This window comes from Macrosteles quadrilineatus, unplaced genomic scaffold (genome assembly GCF_028750875.1).
Source record: "Macrosteles quadrilineatus isolate MER2022 unplaced genomic scaffold, UCM_ALF_1.0 Scaffold_2__2_contigs__length_208266976, whole genome shotgun sequence".
Lineage (NCBI taxonomy): Eukaryota > Metazoa > Arthropoda > Insecta > Hemiptera > Cicadellidae > Macrosteles > Macrosteles quadrilineatus.
The window spans coordinates 57078006-57102107 of record NW_026542595.1 but is presented as its reverse complement, the minus strand read 5'-3'; the positions used below and the strand labels follow the sequence as shown (position 1 = coordinate 57102107).

Sequence of the window (24102 nt, the reverse complement as noted above, 5' to 3'; positions counted from 1 at the left end):
GCATTTAGGAAGGAGTTAGTGGAGTAAGCTGTGAGTGCTGGGAGATTGTACTTCCGTGAGAGTCGTGTCTCAGCCACAGTAAACTGCCCAGTGGACGGCCACACAGGAGTCGCTATGTGTTCAACGGTGCCTTGGAAATTTGTCGGTGGTGGGGGAAATGGTGGGTGCCCTTCCACCCCTAGTTTTATGACGTCACCTCTCAAGTGTGCCCCGTCGCGTCGTCTGCCTGTACTCACTGTCGGGTCGGTGCTGGGTACAGGACTTAGACTAGCCTAATAAATTGAATCATTGAATGCTGTCTGAGTTAACGATATTTCTGTAATTATTTTGCTTATCGATATGTTTATTTTATAGATTTCTTTAATTAATTGATGTTATGTCAAATTATAAGCAAGGATAAATCCTTCCTACAGTTAATTGCTGAAAGATACATAAAATGATCGACAATTTTGTTTCGATCCATCGATATTTTTGTTTACTTTACTATCCATATTCCCTCTATTAAACTAAAGCTTGTAGTGTCTTCAAACACATTTAAATTACGAATTGATAATATCTTGTTTAGGCAAAAATAATATATTGATTGTGGAGAATTAATATCAAACGGATTTTTTTAATATTTTATTTAATTTGCAATCTGTTCAACAAAAATAAGCAAATATGAAAAAAATTAAATAGGTACAGTAGTTAAAATTATTTCAAATTTTATTTATACATTTCAAACAATTCAACATTTGACTATGATTTTCAATCAAATATAAATGTTTAAAAAAAAAATAAAATGGTACAGTAGTTAATCTTTATCCAACAATAATTTTGAAATGTTACTCCAAGTTTGATTAGTTATTAGGTTGGTGAGTTTATAAGGTTATTTTGGACAGTTTTATTTCAACATGTATTTTTTAATTGTTTGTTCAAGTATGCATTTGTAACTATTGTCCTTATTTTAACTTCCAATCTATTTTTAATCACATTCCTCATCAGTCAGCCACAAACTTAAATTAGGCTTATCCCTAGATATAAAGTAATTTGATCTTCCCTTTGATGTTGATAGAGAACAATTTACTTATAATCTCTACATTACACATACCTTCCTCTCCTTCTGGGTCAAGAAATTTAAAATAAGTTAATATCTTTATCCTTAATGTTTATTTTGGAAGGTTGTCTACATAAGGCTTACATGCCTTCCTACTTCAGAGTAGGTAGGTTAAATTGTCATATCTTTTATTTTAACAAGTAGGCCTAACTATGGCCCACTTCTAAGCTATGTTTCTGATTGTCAAAATAGTTTGTTTTATGCTCTGGCTACAACAATTTGAAATAATAACCATTTGGTTCAATTTAATTAGCTGCACTGCAGCTGGAAATTATATCAAAGTATTTGTGTTTTAAGCAATGTAACCAGTTTTAACTTTGCAATTCTGTAGGTACCTACTAAAAGATGTAAAGGGTTAAAAGAAAACCTCCTATCAACCATAAAAATATCATATATATTTTATAACAATGCAATTTTTAGTCAAAAAGGTTTTACTTAGACAACTTCTTCGTGATCCACCGGACCATCAACCCATGGAGCAAATTCATTGATTTTTAACTCGGAGGCAAAAGCTCTTGAACTTGGTTTAGAAGACACCATCATCTTCTTCTTCTTCTTTTTCATTCCTTGTATTTCTTTTACTTTGTTGCAGAACTCTTCTTGTTTGGATATTTTTCTTTTGCAGCCGTTCATCTTTGACCCGGTTTTGTTTTCTTTCAAAGTTTCTTCTTCTTTACAAAGTATAGTTGAAGTTCTAAGGAAGCGTACAATCTCCTTTTGGTTAGCTAAAGGTATTTTATCAAATGTATCTTCGTACGAGGACAATTCTTTTACAAATTTAATAAAATCCTTTTTTAAGTTTGAGGCTAAAAGTGTAGGCCTACTGAGTAAGTTATTACCACAAGCTTCCTTTGTCTCTTCTACGAGTCCCATGTTCTTGTTGGTGTTCGTGTTTGCAAGTTGAGGCTGTTTTTTTGAAGTTTCTCTTGCTACAAAATGAACATGCTTGCATATAGAACTTGCATCCAAAAAAAAGTTCGGACACGAACAAGTAAATGAGTGCCGACAAACATTGCAGTCAAAGCACTGTTTTATTGGATTACAGCATACTTCTCCGTGCCTAATAATTAAATAAATCTGCCTTGACTTCACATTTTCCACTAGGAATTCATCTTCTGCTGTAGATTCAACGATTCTAATATTTTCAAAACTCTTTTTGTGGGCCTCCATGATCCCTTTTGCTTTTTTCCATGGTCTTAGTTTGAGGTGTAACCTTTTTTTGTTGATGAGACACCTTTCAAGGTACGTTAATATACCTGAAATTGACTCGTCCAGCCTTCGGACTACCCTTCCTTCAAAATGGAAGTATTTAATCACCTTATGCATGGATTCCAGGTGCATGTTATTTGTAACAGGTGAGTTTTGCCGGAAACAGTATGCCCACGTGGCTGCATTTTTGTCATATCTCTCCTCCCAATACTCTTTAAAGTCTTTCAAATGAGGAGATTTCAAACCTTCCTCAAACTCTTTAAACTTTCTCTCAAATGTATTTTGGTCAGGCTCAAATAACAAAGACCGTAATCTGGCCCGAAGCCTAGACGCATTTTCTTTTCTTTCTTCTTCAGTTGTTCCTTTTACCTTGGAAATGTTCCGATTCCATGCTTGGAGGACATGCCACGAACAGAACAACCTGTAACAATTCAATATTTCCACTTATATTTTTAATAGAATAATTTAACTTTCACCATATGTTTTCTTTGTATCAATATGTCAATTTATCAAACCTTGTATAATATATGACCAAACAGACCAATGGGTAATTGATTCGAAACAATATAATATAGAAATTTTCAAATAACCTAATTTCATATAAATATATAATAGCCTATAATTTTTGTAACAAAATTGCTTCAAATTCAATATAATTTTATTTAACCCTTAGAGTGCCAGGCGAGAAATAAAAGTAACGCTCAAAAAATGCTGATGATTTTTCCCGAAGGTCGCTCTAAAAATGCCGAGCGTGATCTGGCGATTTTTAGGTTAAAATTTCGTAAAAATCGAATTTTCGATATTTCGACCAACGAAAATTGATGTATCGCATCTAGTAACTTTCGACTCAATGTTAATATATGGGTTAAAAGAATCCGAGTATCCATTCGGTTGTTATGACAACTGTTCGATCATTACGAAACGTCCGGTCAGCCGGACGTTGGCACTTTTGGCTCTTTCTAAAAACGTCCAGTCGGCCGGACGTCGGCACTTTTGGTTCGTTTTAAAAACGTCCGGTTCCCCGGACGTTGGCACTCAAAAGGGTTAAATAACTTTTCAAAATTATAATTTAGCTCTATAGCTAATAAAATTTGTTATAATATATATGTGTGAACAGTGGCTTACAATTTTATGTGATTAAGTCAGCATTGACATATGTGAGTGCAACAATGCATCAGACCTTCATCACTTCCAATGGAGCTGAGCTAGTATGAAGATGTAAATTGGATACTACCTATTTTAATATCAAAATTTATAACAAAAGGGTCTATATTTGAACCTAAATTAGTGAAATTCGATTGAAAAAGAACCGTCCTTATTACAAACATTAATAATTAAGTTACAACATCAAGACATTTTGCTGCGAAGAAGACATCAATTTGGTGAGATCACTCCAATAGACATTTCCCCTTTGGAAGCCATTAAAATATTTTTAGGCCTAACTTTTGGACATTTGTACTCAAATTCAAAGTCAAGAAACTAATAGAAGCTTAATATTCAGAACTTTAATTAATTCAACCAATCTATAATTTGAACCTATTTTATATTTTAAACAAAATTTTAATTAGGCTTTATAAAATCACAAGATTAAATTCAAATGCCGCTCGATCACCCCACCTGAGATAAAGATCCATGCAATAAATTATAACACCTGAACCTTTAGAACTATTGTAATAGGCTTAGCCTAAAGCTTTCATTATTAAATTCATTCCCCACTCATAGTAAACTTTTTGTGAACCCCTTATTTTCTTTTACTATTAATTTTGTATTTTAATTAAATAAATTTAAGTTTCGATATTGTACATGGAGTTTCCATTGTATTCTTAACTTAAAGGTTGATTACAAACCTGTTCTTTGAATTTCCCATAACCACTTGCCAAGCATTGTATATTGCCTCAGCCATGTCACTCATGAAATAATCATTATTAATTTTACTGCCATAAGCCTCTTTCATGCAATGAAACATTTTTTCATATGCACTCCGATCAGTTTTATTGCAATACATGTAGGCAATGGGAATTCCTTCCCCATACTCGTCCACTATTAAGGCAGTAGACAGCTGTATAGTTCGGTCGGAACCACCAAGCCCGTGTGAACTATCCACACATATTATAGTTTGTCCATACTGTTTAAGAAAGTTCTCTTGATCTTCTGTGATTATTACCAGACAAAAATCATCACTTTGGAATCCAAATTCTGGGTCTTCATCCCCATACTTCTTGTAATACTTAACAACACAGTTTTGTTTCTCCTTCTCTTCCGCTACCCACAAATCCACACTCATCATTTCATTTTGATGTCTCCTGCCTCCTGATATACCTATCCCATATTGTGATCTGATGTTTGAAATATCTTTTTTGTTCAGCACCTCTAATCTAGATCCTACTTCACTGTTTAGAGTGTGCGCTTCACTTAATATTCTACTTTCAGATATACCAAGTGCTAGTTTTTTGGCAATTCCTTCTTTGTCGGTTCGAGATAAATTTACATGTTGTATGTCTGGTCCATGTCCATAGTGCGTTTTCACATAAGTTACAATTACTTTATTTTCCGGATGTAGAACTTTATTTACAACCATATGGCTAGTACAAGTATGTCCAATCCTGCGTGATCCTTGACTTTTTAAAGCTCTTTGGCGCTTTTTTGAAACATTAGACCTCACTCGACCATCTCTTGAGCATACTAGAATCGTAGTGGATCCATTCTTTGATGCCCTATTCACAATTACATTGCGAAACATTGCAACTGAGCGCCTCTCTTCTTCAGCTCTCCATATCTCAAATTCTGTAACAAAAATCTAAGCTTAGGATATTACATCATAAAAAAATTAGTAGGCTATTGCGCAATCATGATAATTATGTTATGTCATTACCCTTGGTTCAGTAATAAAAACTGTATTGTTTTAAATATATTTATTCTATTTGTCTATGGTGCTACTGAATGCACCCGCAGCCTGAATGGTTTTGTAGCGTGTTCTCATGTTTCTGCTTTGCAGCCACGCCACTGCAGCATGTAGCCTATACAGTAGACCCCCTCTTAACCGACCTCGTATTAACCGATAATCGGATTATCCGCCTTTGATCGTAAAATAATACAGTTTGTTTTAACCGACCTTGCTTTTAGAGCAGCTCGGTTTAACCGCCGCTTTCTAGGAATCTCGGCATTTCCACTCCCACGCTGGGCGATGAGAACTGAACCATACGCTTATCTCCACAGGATATGACTAACAATAAGTTATTTTGTGATGGTCACAAAAAATATAGCATAGCCTATTGTCAGTTTGTCATCATCGTTCGTAGCTCGAGCACATCTGATCTGATTTGTTATCTGTGCGGCAAATTTATAACATCATAAAGTGCGTTATGATTTTGAGAACTGATTATCTTATCGCTGGAGTAAACAAACAACGCAACTTGTAGGGAGGGCAGGGAAGGGGTGTTAACAACTCCAAGGTCAAGATAGTTTTTGTGCCTGGGGCCTCCAGTGAGAGGCTATAAATAAACGTCCTGTCTTGTAACAAAATGGTCGCTTGGATCTTTAATGACGACAAAAGGTTCTTTACTGTATTACGATGTATTTGGAAAGCATTAATTAATACATTACAGTATTAAAGTTATTAAAATAGGAATTTTATTGACTCTTGCCTAGTATTATAATATATTCACTGAAAGTAGGCCTATTTGACTTAACCGTGTTTTGTGTTTATTTGTGACATTTCTATCTATATGAAAAGTGAGATAAGAGTAGTTTATTTTATAAATAATGCAAGTATGACTTCAAAATAATGATTATATAATTCCAAATGAATAGCACTTTATTATGTTATGATTTTAGGGATTGCCCGTTTTATCCGACCTTTTGAATCATCCGACCTAGGTCCGGTCCCATTAGGGTCGGTTAAGAGGGGGTCTACTGTATTTCCTTCTTTATGTGCTTCTTTACTGGTTTTAGGCCTACAGTACGGTCCACGAGAGTCTGCAGTTGAAGAAGGAGCCTATTTACTACGTGACTTCAAAGTAGCCAATGAGGACCACGCGTTGTTGCCAAATCTAATAATACCAGCTGATTTGAAAATATTATTTAGTACCTATACTTTAATTAGTGAGCGATATGTTGCAATGTCACGCTAATCCAGTCTTCATATTGGCTGCCGCCAACTGCAGACTCTCGTGGCCCCTAGTGTAAGTAATTAATTCGCACCCCATGCACATCATCCTATCGTAATTCTTATTTTGGACCCCTCCCATTTTCAGATTAAGTTAGGGCCTATGTAATTTATGGCTGGCTAATAACCCTATTAATTTAATCAACCATAGGTTAACTTACAAAGACACAATATTTCATTTATTGTAATTTTTAACTGAATTATCATGATCCAATTCTACGCCTGACTTTTTTTGTTAGGCCTAGGCCTATAAAATTTAAATATTTTGCACAAGATCTAGATATTATTAAAAATTAAAACACTTACCTTCTGATGTTTTAAACTCCAACTTGTCTATTTCATAATCTTGACCATGATCAATTTTTAGGTGCTCAACAAGCTTCAACCTTCGCGTGAATTTATTTTCACAGTTGAGACATCTCATAGTTCCCTTTACAGATTTTACTCCATGGATTCTTTCTATGTGCTTATTTAAGGATCCAACAGTTGAAAAAATCTTGTCACAGTATGTACATATCATTTTTGTTACCAATCTGAAAAAATAAATAAAATTATAGAATCTGCCAATATTTTGAAACATAACTTAATTGCAGGTTTAAAAAATGATCTTTTAGTTTCACATAAAATATTCAAGGTGACAGGTAAAGGCGAGGTAACCATAGACGTACTTGAGCTGTCCGAACGAAGAATCGGAGGCAAGTTTAGGCTAGTGACCCTAATCCGAACTAAAAATCTTATACGGTAAGGGTAATTCTGAGCAATTACTTGGTCAACCCCAATTTTATTTCATATTTTACTACGGTCATCAGGAGGTTCTCAGAAAGCAAGAAACATACAATTCAAGCCCCGCAAGGTTAAGTTAGGTTAGGTTAAGTTAGGTTATTAATTAACCTAACTATTGTCACAAATATGTCACAATTGGCCTTAGAGATGTATGTGAAACTAAAAAAACATAATAAGTTAGGTTAGGTTAAGTTAGGTTATTAATTAACCTAACATAACATAACGGTACTGTCACAATTGGCCTTAGAGATGTATGTGAAACTAAAAAAACATAATTTAGGTCCCGGAAAGTTAATTATATACGTCGTATACAAATAAAAATTACCTCAGTAATTGCCGGGTTTAACGTCCTCATCCGAGTCAGCGGCAACTGGATCAGTGTTCTGTTAACTTTTCCTGATCTTCACTTAAAACCGTGAAACCGTGTTCTCACACCCATCACAAAGAAAAGGATTTTCGGAGGAACCACTAGCCATAGCCATAACGGTACTGTCACAACTGGCCTTCCGCGCGTCTCCCGCAAGCCACTGTTATCGCTTGGACTTTGAACCTTCTTATCGCTCGGCAACCTGTACGATGGCCTTGCGGGGCTTGAATTATATGTTTCTTGCTTTCTGAGAACCTCCTGATGACCATAGTAAAATGTGAAAAAAATTGGAGTTGACCAAGTAATTGCTCAGAATTACCCATTACCCAAAGAAAACTATAGCCTACTGTTACTGCCAGAAAATTACGGGGATGCGGAATACTATCCCCCGGAAAACTACCCCCCAGGTGAAACGTGACGTCACAAAATCTGCTAACTAACCAATATGGAAGCCGTGTCCGCGACTGGAATACTACCCCTCTAGACAAATCATGCTATGTAATTTTAATTTTAATTAGAGTAATTCAGTTGGATAATAGAAAAGGCATGTGGTGATTAAAAAACAGATTTTCGAAATGTTACAGCAAGTTTGGTTGGTTAGGTTAGGTTGGATTGGAACTGTTTGACAACTAATTTTGAGTGTCCGTAACTGGAAAACTGCACCCCCCGGTCTCTCACGTCAATATGACGTAGGAACCTGCTTGGGGGGGGAAGTTTTCCGGGGAGCAGTCTTCCGGCGACCCGAAATTACTAGGGCTTCAGCAGTTCCAATTGAGTCAAGGTAATTTACTTTGTGGTGACAAGTATGCCTAACTTACATAAACTTTTGTTACTCATAACTTAATTTATTAATGTTAAGTTATGCCAGCACATCTTTCACATTTGGGTCTGGTTACTTTAAGCTAGTACGGTAGGCTAATGAGTAGGCCTAATTATAACTAACCTAATGTTAAATATACCTCAGCTGTACTTATTTGTATGTTATTCTTAGGCTGTATTCTGTATTAAAACTTAACCAATCAATAGGCCTAGGCCTAGTTTTATTAATACTTATGAATAAGTTTGTTATCAACTTATTTAAAACTTATTTACCAACCTTGGTTATTTTGCATGTAATTGTATTTTGTAAATGTATTTTTTTATGTACCCCTTGAGGGAAAATCAATAAAAAAGGATGATGATGAATAATACGGGTACACTTCCATATCCGTTGGCACAAACAACCGAATGAAAATATTGATCGATATATCGTTTGGTTAGTAAGGTAAGGTTAACCTAACCAAACGATATATTGAAATAAACAATCGAATAATCAAAATTACTCATTCGGTTGTTTGTGCCAACAGATATGGAAGTGTACCCAATAATACTTAAATGAAGTCAAACGGGGTGAAGCCCGTGGGTAATAGCATTGACTATACAATAGCTAGTTATTTAATTATATTAAGTAGGCCTAGGTAGCTGTCAAAAGGAAAAGACATGGAATTCATTCTCAGAATTTGTTAACTACTGGCTATTAGGTACTAGGAGAATAATAGGTTAAATTACTTACCATGGATGGGTTTGGTCATAGATAAAACATAAACTCCCTTGGTATTTGGTGTTTTGTTTGATCCTCTAAAAACAAAAACTTGAATTCTTTAATAATTAGTTCAATCTTGAATCTCGGTGTCGGTAACGTTGTAGTCGCAGTTGTAGTGCGAAAAAACTATGAGACACCAACTATGAGACTGACTTGACTGTAAGCACTAGCACAGAGACAGAGGATTGAGAATTGACTATTGAGAGGAACAAAGAACGATGGCGTCATTATTATTACGGCCAACAGCCAACCCCCCACCACCGACAAATTCCTAAGGCACCGTTGAACACATAGCGACTCCTACGGCCACACGGCCACAGGCTGGACATGGACCAGTTTGCTATCATTGTGACGCAACATTCACAACTGGCTTATCACATTAAAATCACTAACCGTAAACAGTCCAAGTAATGGTAACAGTCTACAGTAAAAGTTACCTAATCTCTATAAAACACAAAATTAGTTTTAGTAATCTGAACAAACAATGTGTCTAGTAAATAAGCACAAGAGGACCATGTGCAAATTGAGCATTCAAAATGAATAACACAATAGGCCAAATTAATTTGTTGATAATCCATACCTTGAAGATTGATTTACTTACCTCAATCAGGTTACAATCATATATAATAGTATATAAAAAGTTATAGATTGTTTTTTAATTCACAGTTCAAAATCAACCATTTGGCTGATTTTCATGATTTTTGTTTTGAAAGAAATGTAATTTTGAAAGGAAGGGAATGTCGAAGCCATCACTTAACTTAAGGGATCAGTTTTTTAGAAAGTTTCTTATTATCATATTTATACATATTAAAACATATTAAACATATTACTATTTTTGAACACCAAGTTAAAAATTGTCTAAAAAAGACAAACATACTAAAAAGACAAAAAAATGATTGAATAGCTGAAATTTACTTATTTTTGTTGTAAAATAAGGCTAAGCTAGTCACATGTTTTTTAAATTTTATTTGTACCTTTTAGACGTAAAATAATGCTTAGTATACTTAGTTATTTGAAATTTAACTTATAAGCTCTTCAAAATAGTTTAGAATGAAACTAAAAAATGTTTGTAAAAAATAAGAAAAACCAATTTTTACCCCATAAAACCCTGTTCCCATAGTTCGATCATGATTGTTCGTGAACTCTTTTGAATAAACAAAGATTTACATACTTGAAGCAAATTTCATAAACAGCAGATTTTAACAATTAGTTATTGTGCTTATGGACACACAAACATATATGAATTTGAACAAATGGTGTTTTCAGCCTCTGGGAACATCAATAGGCTAATAAGTATATTTTGTAAATCTTCTGAGATATTGATTATAGGCTATATTTAGAATCTATAGTATCTTCTTGGTTTTGTAACATCCAATACTGGAGAAAACTACAACCTTGATCTGATTATAGGTGATAGTTTGCAGCTGACTTACAACCTCTTTTAATGACCTGTCATCAGAGCAAAGTATGCTGCTGTTTTATGTTTCTTACACTGTAATTTACTAGTGTAGATCAAATGAAAGCATAAAAACTACTTTTTACTCAATCACTTGCCAGAAGAGGTTCTGCCATGTGTGGACCAGTAGCTGCTTGTGGTGGTCTGATTATATGTTTTCTTTTTTGTTTTTGGAAAGTTCTTATCAGCAAATTTTTTTAGAACACATGTTGGTAGTATAAATAATTCATAAATTATTTGTGTGTTCAAGTAAAGAAGTTTTGTATATTTGTAACCATTTTTAATATGATATTGTAACAGAGACCTTTTTCAAAACTGTTTTTGGAGATAAACTCCAATATGTAGCCTTCTGGTGGGAACTAGGGCGGAAACTAGGCTATGCATTCTGTGGTACATTCCCTAACTCTTTATTGAACAAATTTAGATTCCTAAGGCGATTCCTGAATGATTTAATACTTAAATTTTCAACGTGGTGACTATTGCATGTCTAGGAATGATTACCTTGTTGTTGCGAGGTAATCATAATTATTGGAATTTACATTTTTGCGAATGGGGCGAAACCCTGCCGGCTTCCCCTTAAATTGTTATCTTAGCCTGTCATCTTAATCTTAGCACTACTTAATATTTAAGGACTTATCCTGGTTTAATAACGGCATGGTGAGATGGGAAAATGGAGTTCGGCAGCTAATCGAACGACAGGCGGCGAGAGACAAGACGGAGGAAATCTCGATTCCGTAGCTCCTTGACGTTTCTCAGAAAAAAAGCAAGCGGCAGACCGAGGGAGGCGCACTGATCGCAAGGCCAGCGATTTCGTTGTGTGGCACTATATAAAATAGTGGCGCTAAGCGTCACAAGTATATTAGTTTGCAATTAAACCTTAATGGGCAATTCAAAATGTTTTGATGAAAAAAAATAAACATACATTCAAGTTTAGACCCCTCATGATTTTATTAATTTATTTATTAACAAACGGTGATACTCCAATAAAAAAATTACAAATCTGATGGCAGGAAAAAACAATATCCATTACAGTCTAAATTGATTCTTCCAGATTTGCATTAGTAATTTGACAAAGCAAAAATAACATCCAACAAAACATTGCATAAATTCCCTTAACTATGTAACTGTGTGTAGCAGTTTGATTGAATCCTAATCTCATTTTAATTGAGATGCAATCAAAGGAAAGGCCATAATTTTAATTTTAACAACAATTAATAACATAGAATTATAATAATATAGACTTATAATAATAATATATACATATATATAAAACTATAATAGGTAATAACATAATTATATAACAAAATAACAATAAATTTGGTCAAAAATAGCCTGATACAATAACAATATAACACAATATAATAACAGAACTATAACAATGACTTAATAACGATATCAACAAATTAAGTTTAGTGTTCTCTTCTAGTTTCAATGGTAGAACCAAAAAAGTCCAAGTCAGCACAAACCTCACTCCAGACTCTCATAATCCTTGGTATTTTGCTTTGGTAACTGTAGATGGTTGGTAGGAAGTGTTTGGAGAACAGTTTATGTCGGCGAGCGTGACGTGGAACGTTGAAATCCAATTGATGGAGGATCTCGGAACAGTCCAGCAGGCCAGTGGGTTGTTTACTATCCTGAATAGGAACAGCAGGTCGATGGTCGAGTAGTAATATTCTTCGGGCAGATAATAATGGAAGGTTCAGACGGTGTGCCATTTTATTCAAGTCTATATCAAAATATCGTTGTATCTATTAAACTCCAACCAGCCGCAAGAAACCTGATAAGTGATAAAAAAATATGAGTACAGAACCGTCACGGTTCTGTGTGTTTAAGGCCCAATTCATACAGAACGGACGTCAGGCGGAGACGTGGCATGTACAATGCACACAGAAGGGACGGTACAGTGGCGAGAAAACTTGTATGTAGACTAGACGTTTTGGTTTTTGACTATATCTGTTAGTTATTTGTGTCAACCGAATTAGTTATTTCTGTCGACTCTGTTGATTAGTTAGTTTGTACGACTGTGATCGTACAAACAAGGGAATTTTTCAACCTTCTCACAAAATCTGTGATTGAATTCAATGTCCTCTCGCATAGTGAAAAGAACAAGAAACAACTCACCATTACTCTGAACACAAAATACACACGCCGAAGCGACGTGGCGGTGGCGGGAGGGCGGCCGCCCGCGTCACGTCACTTGTGTGTGCATTGACCAATTTGTTTACATGGAAAGGCGAGAAAGGACATATGTCCTTGCATCGTCCGTGCCACGTCTCCGCCCAACGTCCGTTCTGTGTGAATTGGGCCTAAGACATAGACATAGACTTTATTTGCAAAACATTCCATACATGTCATAACATTTAGAATAGGTGCATTGTCAAAATTAAATCCATACATAAAATATTTAACATTAAAACTTTTAACTTAAAATTAAACACTTAAAAAAAAATTTCTAAATTGTAGTTCTGTAAAAATCTTCAATTAAGTAAAAAAAGCCTTGTCAATAAGAAAATTATCTATTGTATCTTTAAATTTGGTTTTGCTTAATGACTTATAGCATGGCGGAAGCACATTGTACAATCTCAGCCCAGCGTACAATGGAGATTTTTCATATAGGGTCAAACGGTGTCTGGGGAGTCTAAATATATTTTCATTTCGGGTTTCATACCTGTGATTAAAATGTATTGTTTCTGGTAGCTCATTTTTAACTGAATGTATGTAATTTAATAATTCTAGAATATACAACCCCGTTAATGTATGAATTCTTAAATTTTGAAAATGTTTCTTACAAGAACTGCGTGGATGAGAGTTGGTAATAATACGAATAATACGTTTTTGTAACCTGAATAAAGTTTTAATACCAGTAGCTTGACCCCATAAAATTATGCCATATCTTAACACTGACTCCACATAAGCATGATAAACTACTTTAAGTGTCTCAATAGAAACACAGTCCCTTAAATGTATGAATAAAGATGATATCGACCTAATTTTGTTACGTAAATAATTCAAATGTGAATCCCATTTAACTGTGTCATCTACGTAAACCCCTAAGAATTTATGAGCTTCAATTAAATTAAAGGAACAGTTTTCCATATTTTTGTGTCTAGTAGAAAATTTAATAATATTTGTTTTTTCAACATTAAATTTTAACCCATTTTCTAAAAACCATTGCTCCATGTCCTTTACCACACTTTGCAGAGAAGAAAACATTTCAGCTGTATTATTATTTTTGATCAAAGCAGTAGTGTCATCGGCAAAAAGAATTAGTTCTTTATTAATAGCTTTTGGAAGATCATTAATGTAAATAAGAAAAAAAAGTGGGCCCAATACTGAGCCTTAAGGTTACCAGGGTCCTGTTGTCCACTATCAGCTGAGCAACTCTCTCTCAGTTGCATCTCGTTTGGCATACAAAATTTCCGAATTTTCCTTTATTTATATTACTCAAACAAAACTGATTATAGACCTATGCCTGCCTACACCAGCAAATTTGTACATACCACAAACTCCAAACTTCCTTCATCCCTTATGCTCCTCATTTTTTCTACCACCTAACCCTTTTCTCCATTCACACTAATTAAATTTTAATTGGGGTTGAGCCCTTAGACCACAGAAATTAGAAAGTGATTCATAGTTAGTACAAGTGATGATCTCCACAGGTTAAATTTGTCAGTATGATGAAGATATAGTAATCGAGCATTGAGGCTGGGACCATTTAGAATAGTAATGGTGGAAATAAATTTAATAACACAGTTTTTAAAACAGTGAATCACCTCTCACTAGATACCACAGCTTCTTGACTAACTATAAAATATGTAAAATTCTTTTTATGTTTTAATTGGAGTCCTAATAGTTTGAATGTTACTTTAGAAAACCTGGCACCTTCAGAGCTGAAGAAGCTACGTAACAAGCAACGAAAAGCAAAAAGAAAGGCTGAACTGGAGAAAGCAGCAGCAGCAACAGTAGCTGAGAAAAGAGAGCAACACAAGAACAGACAAGCGGACACTGAGCCTGACGCACCTCCTCAGGATGAGCTGGTGCCAGACAAACTAGCCAAGGTAATGCCAAACATTCCTCATACCTAGTGTAGGGTAGGGTAGAGTAATATGGGAAATGCGCTACTTATAACTTTGGATATTAGTTTGATGTATGAGCTACATTGTCACAAATCTGTTGCAGGTGGACGATCCATTAGACCAAGCCATCAAGTTCCTGCAGCCCCTACAATCCCTGTGCTCCAACCTGCTGGAGACCCACCTAATGGCATTTGAGATATACTCCAGAAAAGGTGAGCCCTGACTAGGAAATCCTATCATATTCTGGTATATCGGAAGATGATTGGATGATCGGAGTATGTTTGTCAATTCAAGGATTTTTACTTAAGAATCTTAAACGCCCTTTAATAATTTTCTATTATTACGAAGCTTCAAATCCAATTCTGTGCAAATCACCTTCAACCTTAGAGCCTCAAGATATTGTGGGTCCTGAGTTAAAGGCCTTTGTGACTAAAATTATTGTTGAAAAGTAAGCTTAGTTTATTAGCATTTTCATGGGATTAACCAATAATTAGGCTTGATTAAAGCTTTGCAGTCTAAGGAGTTGTCTTTCTGGTAAAGGAAACAGCATCGCAGATTGAGATGGTTTGAATTCCGTGGGAAAGCGTAATAGGATTAGGCCGTCTTGCAACGGCCTAGCTGCTGATGCTGCAGAGTGTGAGGCGGATACACCGACTGGCCACTGACCATCCAGAGGTCCACAGGGCTGTGGCGTGTCATCAGACTGGCCCTGAGGTATAAGGAGTGGCTGGTGCAGGACGGCAACATTACTGAACAGTTGTTGTTGTTTGTAGACAAAGCGCTGCTGATGCTGCAGAGTGTGAGGCGGATGCACCGACTGGCCCCTGACCATCCAGAGGTCCACAGCTGTGTCATCAGACTGGCGCTGAGGTATAAGGAGTGGCTGGCTCAGGACAGACTGTCAGAGCCATGCAAGCAGGTGCTGGAGACATGTCTGGGACCCATCACTGGTGACCGATCTCCTCACACCATCAACCAACAGTTCCTGGACACTCACTCTCACTACCTCCCTGCTGTCTTCCAAGGTAAATGCTACAGAAATGAATCACCCAACAGCTAAGGACTGAACATATAGTCCTATAGTCTTAATGAGTGACAATAACTCGGAAATTGAATTATTTACCTTCTTTTGTAGCCTTTGTTCTTGCAGAATTCTGTTTTTTCTCCATTATATTTCACCTCAGTCATTCCATATGTTTCAGGGAGGTTTGTTGAATTTTCTTTTGTAATGTGACGATTTTCTCGCTAGGAATATATACCCTATATCGCAGTTATAGCGGGAAAGACGTCACCAACTCTCGCCAGCGGATCGCTCAAGTCGGCGTGCTGGGAAGTTTCCAGGGTTCAGATACTAAAACAATTAATTTGACATCCTACCATGGGTACAGATTTTTATGCACAAAAATGTAGTGTAAATCAGGTGTGAACTCTGTACCGATAACAAACAGCGCTACTGTACCATCATCACACCTGGTAATATCTAATTAAATTTTGAAATAATTAAAATTCTTTCAACAAATAAAATTCCTAAATAAACTATTTTTGCAGTTTCATCAACCTCACAGTTTATAGTCTCTATCTTCATGCTGGCAAGCTCACCGTACCTCCTACCCTTTATCACCAACCCACACAAGCCCTAGCATGCGCTAACACGGACTTATACAGGTTCAAACACCCAACAAAGGCCCTACCGTGAGTTTTATGATTAAGATAATAAAGTGAGGGTTATCACTAACTAAATACTCTGAAAATGATAGTAAGCACTATTAAAAATATACGGTGAGTTACCTATAAACTCCAGGTGCTTTCACTCAAACCCACTATAGACTCAAGAACTCCAGCAAAAGCACTCGACTGGTCTATTAAATCACGACTTCACTCTGTTAAACATAGGATGAGAATGTTCCTTACATCCCTAGCCCACGAGGGATCTCCCTTCCTTCCCCCTCTCTAATCCTTTAGGGATAGGGAATCAGCTGATCCATTCCCTGATGATCGATGACGTCACGAGTTCACAAACCCTGGCGCTGTCACGATTCACAACGCCCGGGCAGTCGGCTATGGGTAGAGGTTATGATGTTATTTACCTGCGCCGACTGTGAAATTATTCGGCGGAACTTTAGTATCGTTGCTGATATAAACAAAGACGTATAATTTCCACCCATGTTCGACATAGTGTAGTAATACAGTGTTCAACACAGTGTACTCATGTTACGTGATATTATATTCGTGATCGCAATTCACCACCCTAGCCTGCACAACAACTTTGGCATTCTTCCCAAAGGTTTATATTAGGTGTGGGGGTTACACGAAAACAGTTCATCGCCTGTTTTGTACACAACAATGTTATTTCATGACTTTTATACACCAAAAACAGTGTCTTTAGTGATTTTGCCAAAAAAAAAAGGGGTTATCCCTACTTCAACCCTAGGCTAGGCCTCAGACGGCCTACTACAGCTATTTTCCTTACCAAGATAGGTTTACCACTATCACCAACCAGGTAAGGAATAGGCCTACTGATGAATAAATAAGTTAATTTCCAAGTCATATTTGTATCCATTGTGTGTTTTTATTGGAGGAAATAAATTCATTATTTCATAATAGATATAAAATCCTAACCCCTCTATAATTTTGACCCATTACACTTTTTACATTATATACACTATTTATACTCTATTTACACTGATATATGCGGGATCCTTCACACAGATGCTGCGTCATGAACAAGGAACTTTATGCTGCATAGATCAGTGTAAATTGAGTATGTCAGCAGGTATGACCAGTGTTTATAATGTAAAAAAGTTAGTGTGTGCAGCTTTCATACACAAGCAACTCTAATTGATTGCTTAACTTCATAGAGTACATTATTTCCCTTATGGCTCTGAAATTAAAACCAATCAACCCTTGTTGTTGAATTAAATATTGTTAAATATTAACTGAAACTACCTGATTTTGAAAAGTAAACCATACCATTGTGTCTATAATTTATATTACAATATTTGGTTAGTACGATTTTAAATTTTCATTCCATGTTTATATTATTTCTAGGTGCGAAAATGATGTATTTACTGGATCCTTCAAGTCAAGCAACTGCCATTAAACTTGTGACTAACTTGGATTCTACGATGGAAGGAGTTACCGTTCCGGTAATCTACCAGCCAATAAGTTTTTATATTTTAAAATATAAATTATATTTACATCCTTAAATTAAACTTGTACTAAACCAAACTTAGTTTAAATTACATACACCTTGATGTGAGTTGAATATTTAAATCTCACTCTTCTACAGCGATTGCCTTGATTTAATGCTACCTATGGTTTTGATTAATATCTCTTGCCTCAGCTCCCCGGGTCCATGATTACGGGGGGCTACAAGCCTGAAAAGAGCCTTACACTGGCCATAAACTGGTAGCATATAAACACATGTTTATAACATTTTAAAAATTAGAACATGTCCAACTAGTTTTTATGTCTTGCCATTAGTTAATACAAAAGTGTTATACCAGCTACTGTATTGTTAGCTATGTTATTTTGGTATTGCATCGTGAGCACAGTGATGTTGTCCTGCAGACAACTGCAAAGCCATGCTTTATCATATCAGCTAATCAATTAGTAGGACTCCTTCCCCTCCTTCCTTAATTTTATGTGTGGCGGTTTACTGAATTTAAACTAAAAACAATTAGTACTATGAACAAAACCAAACAATGAAGAAAACATGCAAGGAGTGTTTTTCTAAAGAGAGAGGATGAGAAGAAAAAAAAACCAGGAGCTTTCCAGTAGGAATCTAAATTCTCAACAGGGCCTACCTCAGATTCATGGACATTGGGATCAGTAAAGAGAATCGATTGTTGACAGTTGATGCCAAAAGCGATATCTATTAAAATTTAGTAGCAATAACATCAATTGCACGTAACATTATATACAATTTACAAAAAATATTATTTTCCCTCTATTATTCCGGATAATTAAGGGACTAATGAAATATATATTGTTTTCAGTAATGATAATTGTAATTTTTTCACATTTATATTGTCTACAAGTTGGCCTAGTAGTTAATGGTGTGATTGTATTGGTGCAGGTTTGTACAGCAGTGCTCAACTCTCTACGGAAGGGTGAGTTTGGTGACTGTGGGGATGCTGCCAGTGAGTACATGACCCTGTGTCACCAACGCTTCCCTCTGGCCACAGCCTTCAACCCCTCCCCACCTCCGGCCACACCATCCCGTGGCCACGTACTGGAGAGTCAAGAGAACTGCCTCAGCAACTGACACTGTCATCAAGGTGGGTTCAAAGGAGAGAGGGAGAAAAGAATGAAAGATTCAAGCTTTAATTAACAATACATACCTTAAAATAGGGGGGACATGTCACAGAAATACCATAAAACCAGAGAAGTAAACACATTGTCACTTGAGATTGGAGGGAGGGTGAGAAAACTGATAGTTTTATTGACTTTTAGCCAGTCAACCGTTACTATATCAAGATTAACAAGATAATGAACAAGTAGTTCATGTTTAATCCTGGGTAAACAAAGCTAATGCATGAGCGCTGACTGCAATAGTAGGTAAGTTTTTTTAGATAATCTACTCTGGGAATCCTAGTACTATTTTGATAATTCAAATCCGTAAATTTAAAACCAAATAATATTCTTATACCATTTACTAAAAGTCTGCATGCCACATTTTTTACTTCAAGGCAGGTCAAACATTTTCACCCTCAGATCTCTAGCAAACATTGGGTACCTTTGGAAAGTATTTATTTAAAAAATATATCAATTGGAATATTTCAAACAGTTTATACAACACATTGTCGTTAACTCATCAATATAGCAGTGAAATCATAAACGTCTTCCGCAGTCACCGCAATATTGAGCACATCTACTTCAGTCTTGACAAAATGTTGTCTTCTGTATTCATGGCAAAAACAAGAACATATTCCATTCACTCAAAAAATCATGAAAATCTTCCTACAGTGAATTCTAGAATTTCTTCCACAGTCTGGGCAAAATACAGAACACCATCCTCAAACTCTATTCCATTCATGTCTGCCAACTGGAGATGGTGAAAATTTTAAATTCAAATAAATTCTATTGGTCAATTGGTTTAAATTGACAATAGTGGTTGACGACTTAAACCTAAAAAAATCAATCACAGATCGTGATCTTTATTTGGTGAAACGTACATTTTCTTTTACAATGCTTAGAATATTTTTACGAGCTTGATATTACCATATTAGTGGGAACTGGCTTGAATTTTAGTGAATCCAGTAAGAAAAACAACTAGATGCAAACTATATTTCAGTTATTTATATAATAACATTCGTCTATTGTGCCATATCACATGTTGCAGGTTCAGACCTAAATCAACCCCAGCAGAGTATGTGTGTGGCTGAACTATGTTAGCCACTGTCATTCATGTACAGATCAACGCCAGTCACATCAATCGACTACTATATTTTATTTATTTAAGTATTTCTTGTGTATAGAGTTGGTTCATTCAGAATATTATAAAATGACATTAAAATATTCTCGATGAAGTTTGTACAAAATGTTACTATTTATGTGTTGTTGTTAAGAATCGATTGTTAGTCATTAGAAACTATCACTTTAGCGAGTCTGTTGTGAAACAGTAGTACAGACTTTTTAAACTTTGTACTGTTAAATATTGATTTTGTTATGACTGCCTTTGTTATGTTAAATATCTGCAGAAAAGTTGCATGTAGGAGAATATATACCGTACTTGCAAACAAGAGAATTGCTTTTAGAAGTAAGCATTTATAATAGTTTTTTTTTTTTTACTATCAGGAATTTTTTAATTTATATTGCTTAAACTGCATATTATTAAATTACCAATAATTTGCTTAATTGCAAATTGTTGTACTTTCTACACTAAATTATCTTTTTCTTGTTCCAAAAACGTATCTACCAATAAAAGACTGATTTATTAGGTACGGCCTTAGATCAAATTGTAACTGTTTTAAATTGCAACATTATTTGTATCATAATTAAACGTTTTAATACAGTACTTTTATTTCTCTTCAAATTAATACAATTTTTTGTCCAGTTGTAAAAGTTGTATCAATTAGTATGACCTCAAGGAAGGGCAGTGCAAGGAAGACAAAGCATTTCCCACCACTCTTCCCCTACTTTTAATGCATACATTTAATTAGATCTAACATAAATTTTGATATGTCTGTGCGAAATAAAAGCTATGGAGGTGGGAAATGGTTCTAATGTGAATGCACATCCTGCTTGTCACTAAATAATTCAACTCAACTACATGAGAATCAGGAGTAAACCTTTAAAGCTTTTTAATACTTAAAAAAAATAAAGTCAACATTTTAAAGTACATACACTTAATGTGAGTAAACCTAGAATTTATTTAAAATAAATCAATATGTTGTTTGGTTTGTAGCATTATGTAGTTTCCACCCAGAGATCTGATGCGTGATTACCTTTTAGTACAAGTTTATGAATGATAAATAACTCAAATTTGAAGAAACCATTTTATTTAATGTAATGACAGCTCAACAATACATTTGGCATATTCATTTATTTTAAAAAGTTAAGCAAGTTTTTTTTATTTTTTTACCAAAGCTTTTTGATCTAAAAAATAATGCTAAAGCCAAACACCTCTAAGGGTGTATCACAATGGAGTAACAATTCAGAAGAGAATAAATAAAAACGTAGAAGAGAATAAATTTGATAAAAAAATTTAAAATGCACTGTATTACATTTTGGGAGGATAAGCTAACTCATAACATTTTTTTGATACTGCCTCCCGGATCTTCTATTTGAATGATTATTTTAGTGAATTTCCCATTTATGGAATAAGCTATTACCGTAGGTCTCATGGTAAGACCTGGACCCCCTACTCTATTAACCGTATTATTACGGTTATTGTGCCCCTAATGGCTACGGAAAAAATTCCAAAAAATTGTTAATTTAAAATTCCCCTGTTATTCTTATGAAGAATATGTAAACTATTGTAGTTTGCTTGTTTATGAACATATTTTGATCAAATTTGGAAAATGTTTTTAATTATTACTAAACTGTTAACATAAAAAAAATGTTACCCTCCCTGTTGCAGCAAACCGTAAGGCCATGCCACACCGACATCCACCGCAGGAGTACCTCGCATGGACGTTTTACCTTAAGCCATGTCACACCAAAAGTACCGTGTCCGCGGCGGGAGATTTGAGGTGGTTTCGTTAAAATTTGTTTTACATAAGAAACACATCTTACCTATTTAGTATGCCATGTAAATTTTCTGTTTTATTTATTTTTTTAAGTAGTAAAGTGCTTAAGAAGCAATGTTAGGCCTATTTATTTAGTAGTATATTGTACATTAAAAAGTGAACTGTAATTATTATTTTTTTATAATTTAGACTTTGTTTGTAGTGAACACATTTTCAATATGGTTGAGGGTAAATCACCCACTTTTAGTTTTTTTAAAGAAAGTTTTAAAACTAATCTAAATTTTTCAAAGCCTTCTATTAAAAGTTCAAGTTTACATTGATTGTACAGTTTTTGTTGTTTTGATAGGATTTGATAGGAAACATTAAATTTGCATGATAAACAACCATGATTTTTTTCTGGTAATAAACATATCACGGAAACAATTGATTACATAGTAGGGAAGCAATAATACTAAACAACACACATCATCAAAGAAAAGAAACATGTTAAATTTAATTTAAAACTGTATTATTTTTAAGCTTTCAAATAGCTTGGCCATTTGAGATACACCTTTCCGCATGCGCCAGACAAAACTCTGGCGTGTTAGTCTCAAAAAATCGCTCAGCAAGCAGGCATGGTGGACACTACTGCACGCCTGCAGGCGTAACTTGCGGTGTAACTTGGCACATTTGATAACATGGTGAGTGATTTTTCAAAATTCGCTCCCGCCGTGGTAGCGAGCTCGGTGTGACTTGGCCTTTAGTACTAGTTGTTAAACTAATTCTATTTAGGAAATATATGTGATATTTTTAAAGAGACATTTTGGTGTAAAGCCAATCAGGCAAATGGAAATTCGCTTAGTCTGCAGGTTTGCTGCGGCGAGGGTATTTTATATCCCACCTTCACATCCTAGGATGCTAGGCACCAGTCCGGAACTGTTTTACACATTACTTCAGGTTAGTCTTAGAGGGTCCAGCATTATCACATAAATACAATTTGTTGGTGATTTATGGGATTCGAACCTTGGAACTCGGCCTCTAATGCCGCGTGCTCTACCACTAGACCAGTCGCCCCCGCTTCTTTTTTAATTAAATTCCAAAGGGTTCCAGCTCAGTTCTTAGGGTCCTTACTCGTTCAAATATCTTGTTCATGGCCTGTTCCTTAACAGCAACCTATTGTTATTTGTTGTTAAGTAGATTAGATTTACTTGTCAAACACCAGGGGTCAGGAGTAAGATTAAATTGGTTTTGTAGTTTTTATTAGAACTAAGGTTTGTAGCTGTAGGACAATTTACTCCACCGAGTCTGTTTTGATTTGTGTTAAGTTAATTTCGTTTGTGAGAACGTTAGCTTGTGAAAAGAATTAAGTCAGTCTCATCAAATTTTATTAACATATTGAATCAGTAAATGAAGTTGAAAGTTAAACCTACTGATTCAAATGAAAATAAAAATTAAAAATCTAAATGTATTATACCTGCAGTGCTTGAAATAGGTACAAATACATTCTTACAGAATGTAAAAATTGTTAATAGTATTGTTTTGTATATACAAAATGCAAAGTCTTAGTTGTGTTAATAGTGTGTTTCAGTATATATAATTTAATAATAATATTTAATTTTTAATAGGTTTGACCTTTTACCATGTAAACATTCTGTTCTAAAGTCATTAAGTAGTGGGACTTGCTAATTAATTTTGTAAATAAATAACCTAAATGTAAATTTTCAGAGTCCGCAACTATAGTTTTCTCTTGTTTCATGGTTTTTTAAGTAATTTTATATTGCAAAAGCTCGAAAGAAGAGTATCTAAATAAATATTTATACCGAGACTTTGTTTTGTCCTTAATTATCCTTATTCAAATTTTATTTTTTGCCATTACTGTTAATCCTAACCTAACGGAACTAGAAGTTGAGAATGATTTGTCAGCATGTGTTTATATGAAGTATATCATTCAAGTATATCAAAAGCCAGTCTCAGAAGCCTAGCGTTATTGTATTTTAAAACGGGATTTTATCAATCTAGCTCTTGAGATTATTTCTATCAAGATTGTCTTCAATCAGGATCAGTTGATAAACGTATCATTTAAGGATAATTTAAAAGAATTTCCCAATATCTGATTACATCCTACCTAATCATGAGACAATCTATCACTTACAAATTATAATTTTTAGTGGGTTTTGGTCATTTATTCATTGGCAA

At 35.0% G+C, this 24102-nt stretch overlaps 2 protein-coding genes across 2 annotated transcripts in view; one reads left to right on the top strand and one right to left on the bottom strand.

The window, feature by feature from the left end:
* LOC128987252 (N-alpha-acetyltransferase 15, NatA auxiliary subunit-like) overlaps positions 1–23731 on the top strand; it is a 125439-nt gene extending 101708 nt beyond the window's left edge. The window contains exons 12-17 of the mRNA XM_054408009.1: positions 14529–14716; positions 14838–14946; positions 15508–15759; positions 17783–17880; positions 18813–19014; positions 20079–23731. Coding sequence (XP_054263984.1) covers positions 14529–14716; positions 14838–14946; positions 15508–15759; positions 17783–17880; positions 18813–19001 — 836 coding nt within the window. The 3' untranslated portion in view covers positions 19002–19014; positions 20079–23731. The remainder of the gene's footprint in view (positions 1–14528; positions 14717–14837; positions 14947–15507; positions 15760–17782; positions 17881–18812; positions 19015–20078) is intronic.
* On the bottom strand, positions 1512–9385 carry LOC128987253 (uncharacterized). Its single transcript, XM_054408010.1, has 4 exons — positions 9173–9385; positions 6777–7003; positions 4153–5089; positions 1512–2726 (listed from the first exon to the last, which is right to left on the bottom strand). Exons 2-4 carry the CDS (start codon positions 6988–6990, stop codon positions 1532–1534), a joined length of 2346 nt encoding a protein of 781 aa, XP_054263985.1. The 5' UTR covers positions 6991–7003; positions 9173–9385; the 3' UTR covers positions 1512–1531.
* Positions 23732–24102: the final 371 nt, after the last annotated feature.

What these genes read in the sequence shown, in the direction of transcription:
- LOC128987253 (XM_054408010.1), bottom strand. Translation starts at nt 6,990, where the DNA reads ATGATATGTACATACTGTGACAAGATTTTTTCAACTGTTGGATCCTTA. An exon ending in GGAGTTTAAAACATCAGAAG is followed by an intron (nt 5,090 to 6,776) that starts GTAAGTGTTTTA and finishes TTTTTGTTACAG; the next exon opens with AATTTGAGATATGGAGAGCT. An exon ending in ATGGGAAATTCAAAGAACAG is followed by an intron (nt 2,727 to 4,152) that starts GTTTGTAATCAA and finishes GAATTGTTACAG; the next exon opens with GTTGTTCTGTTCGTGGCATG.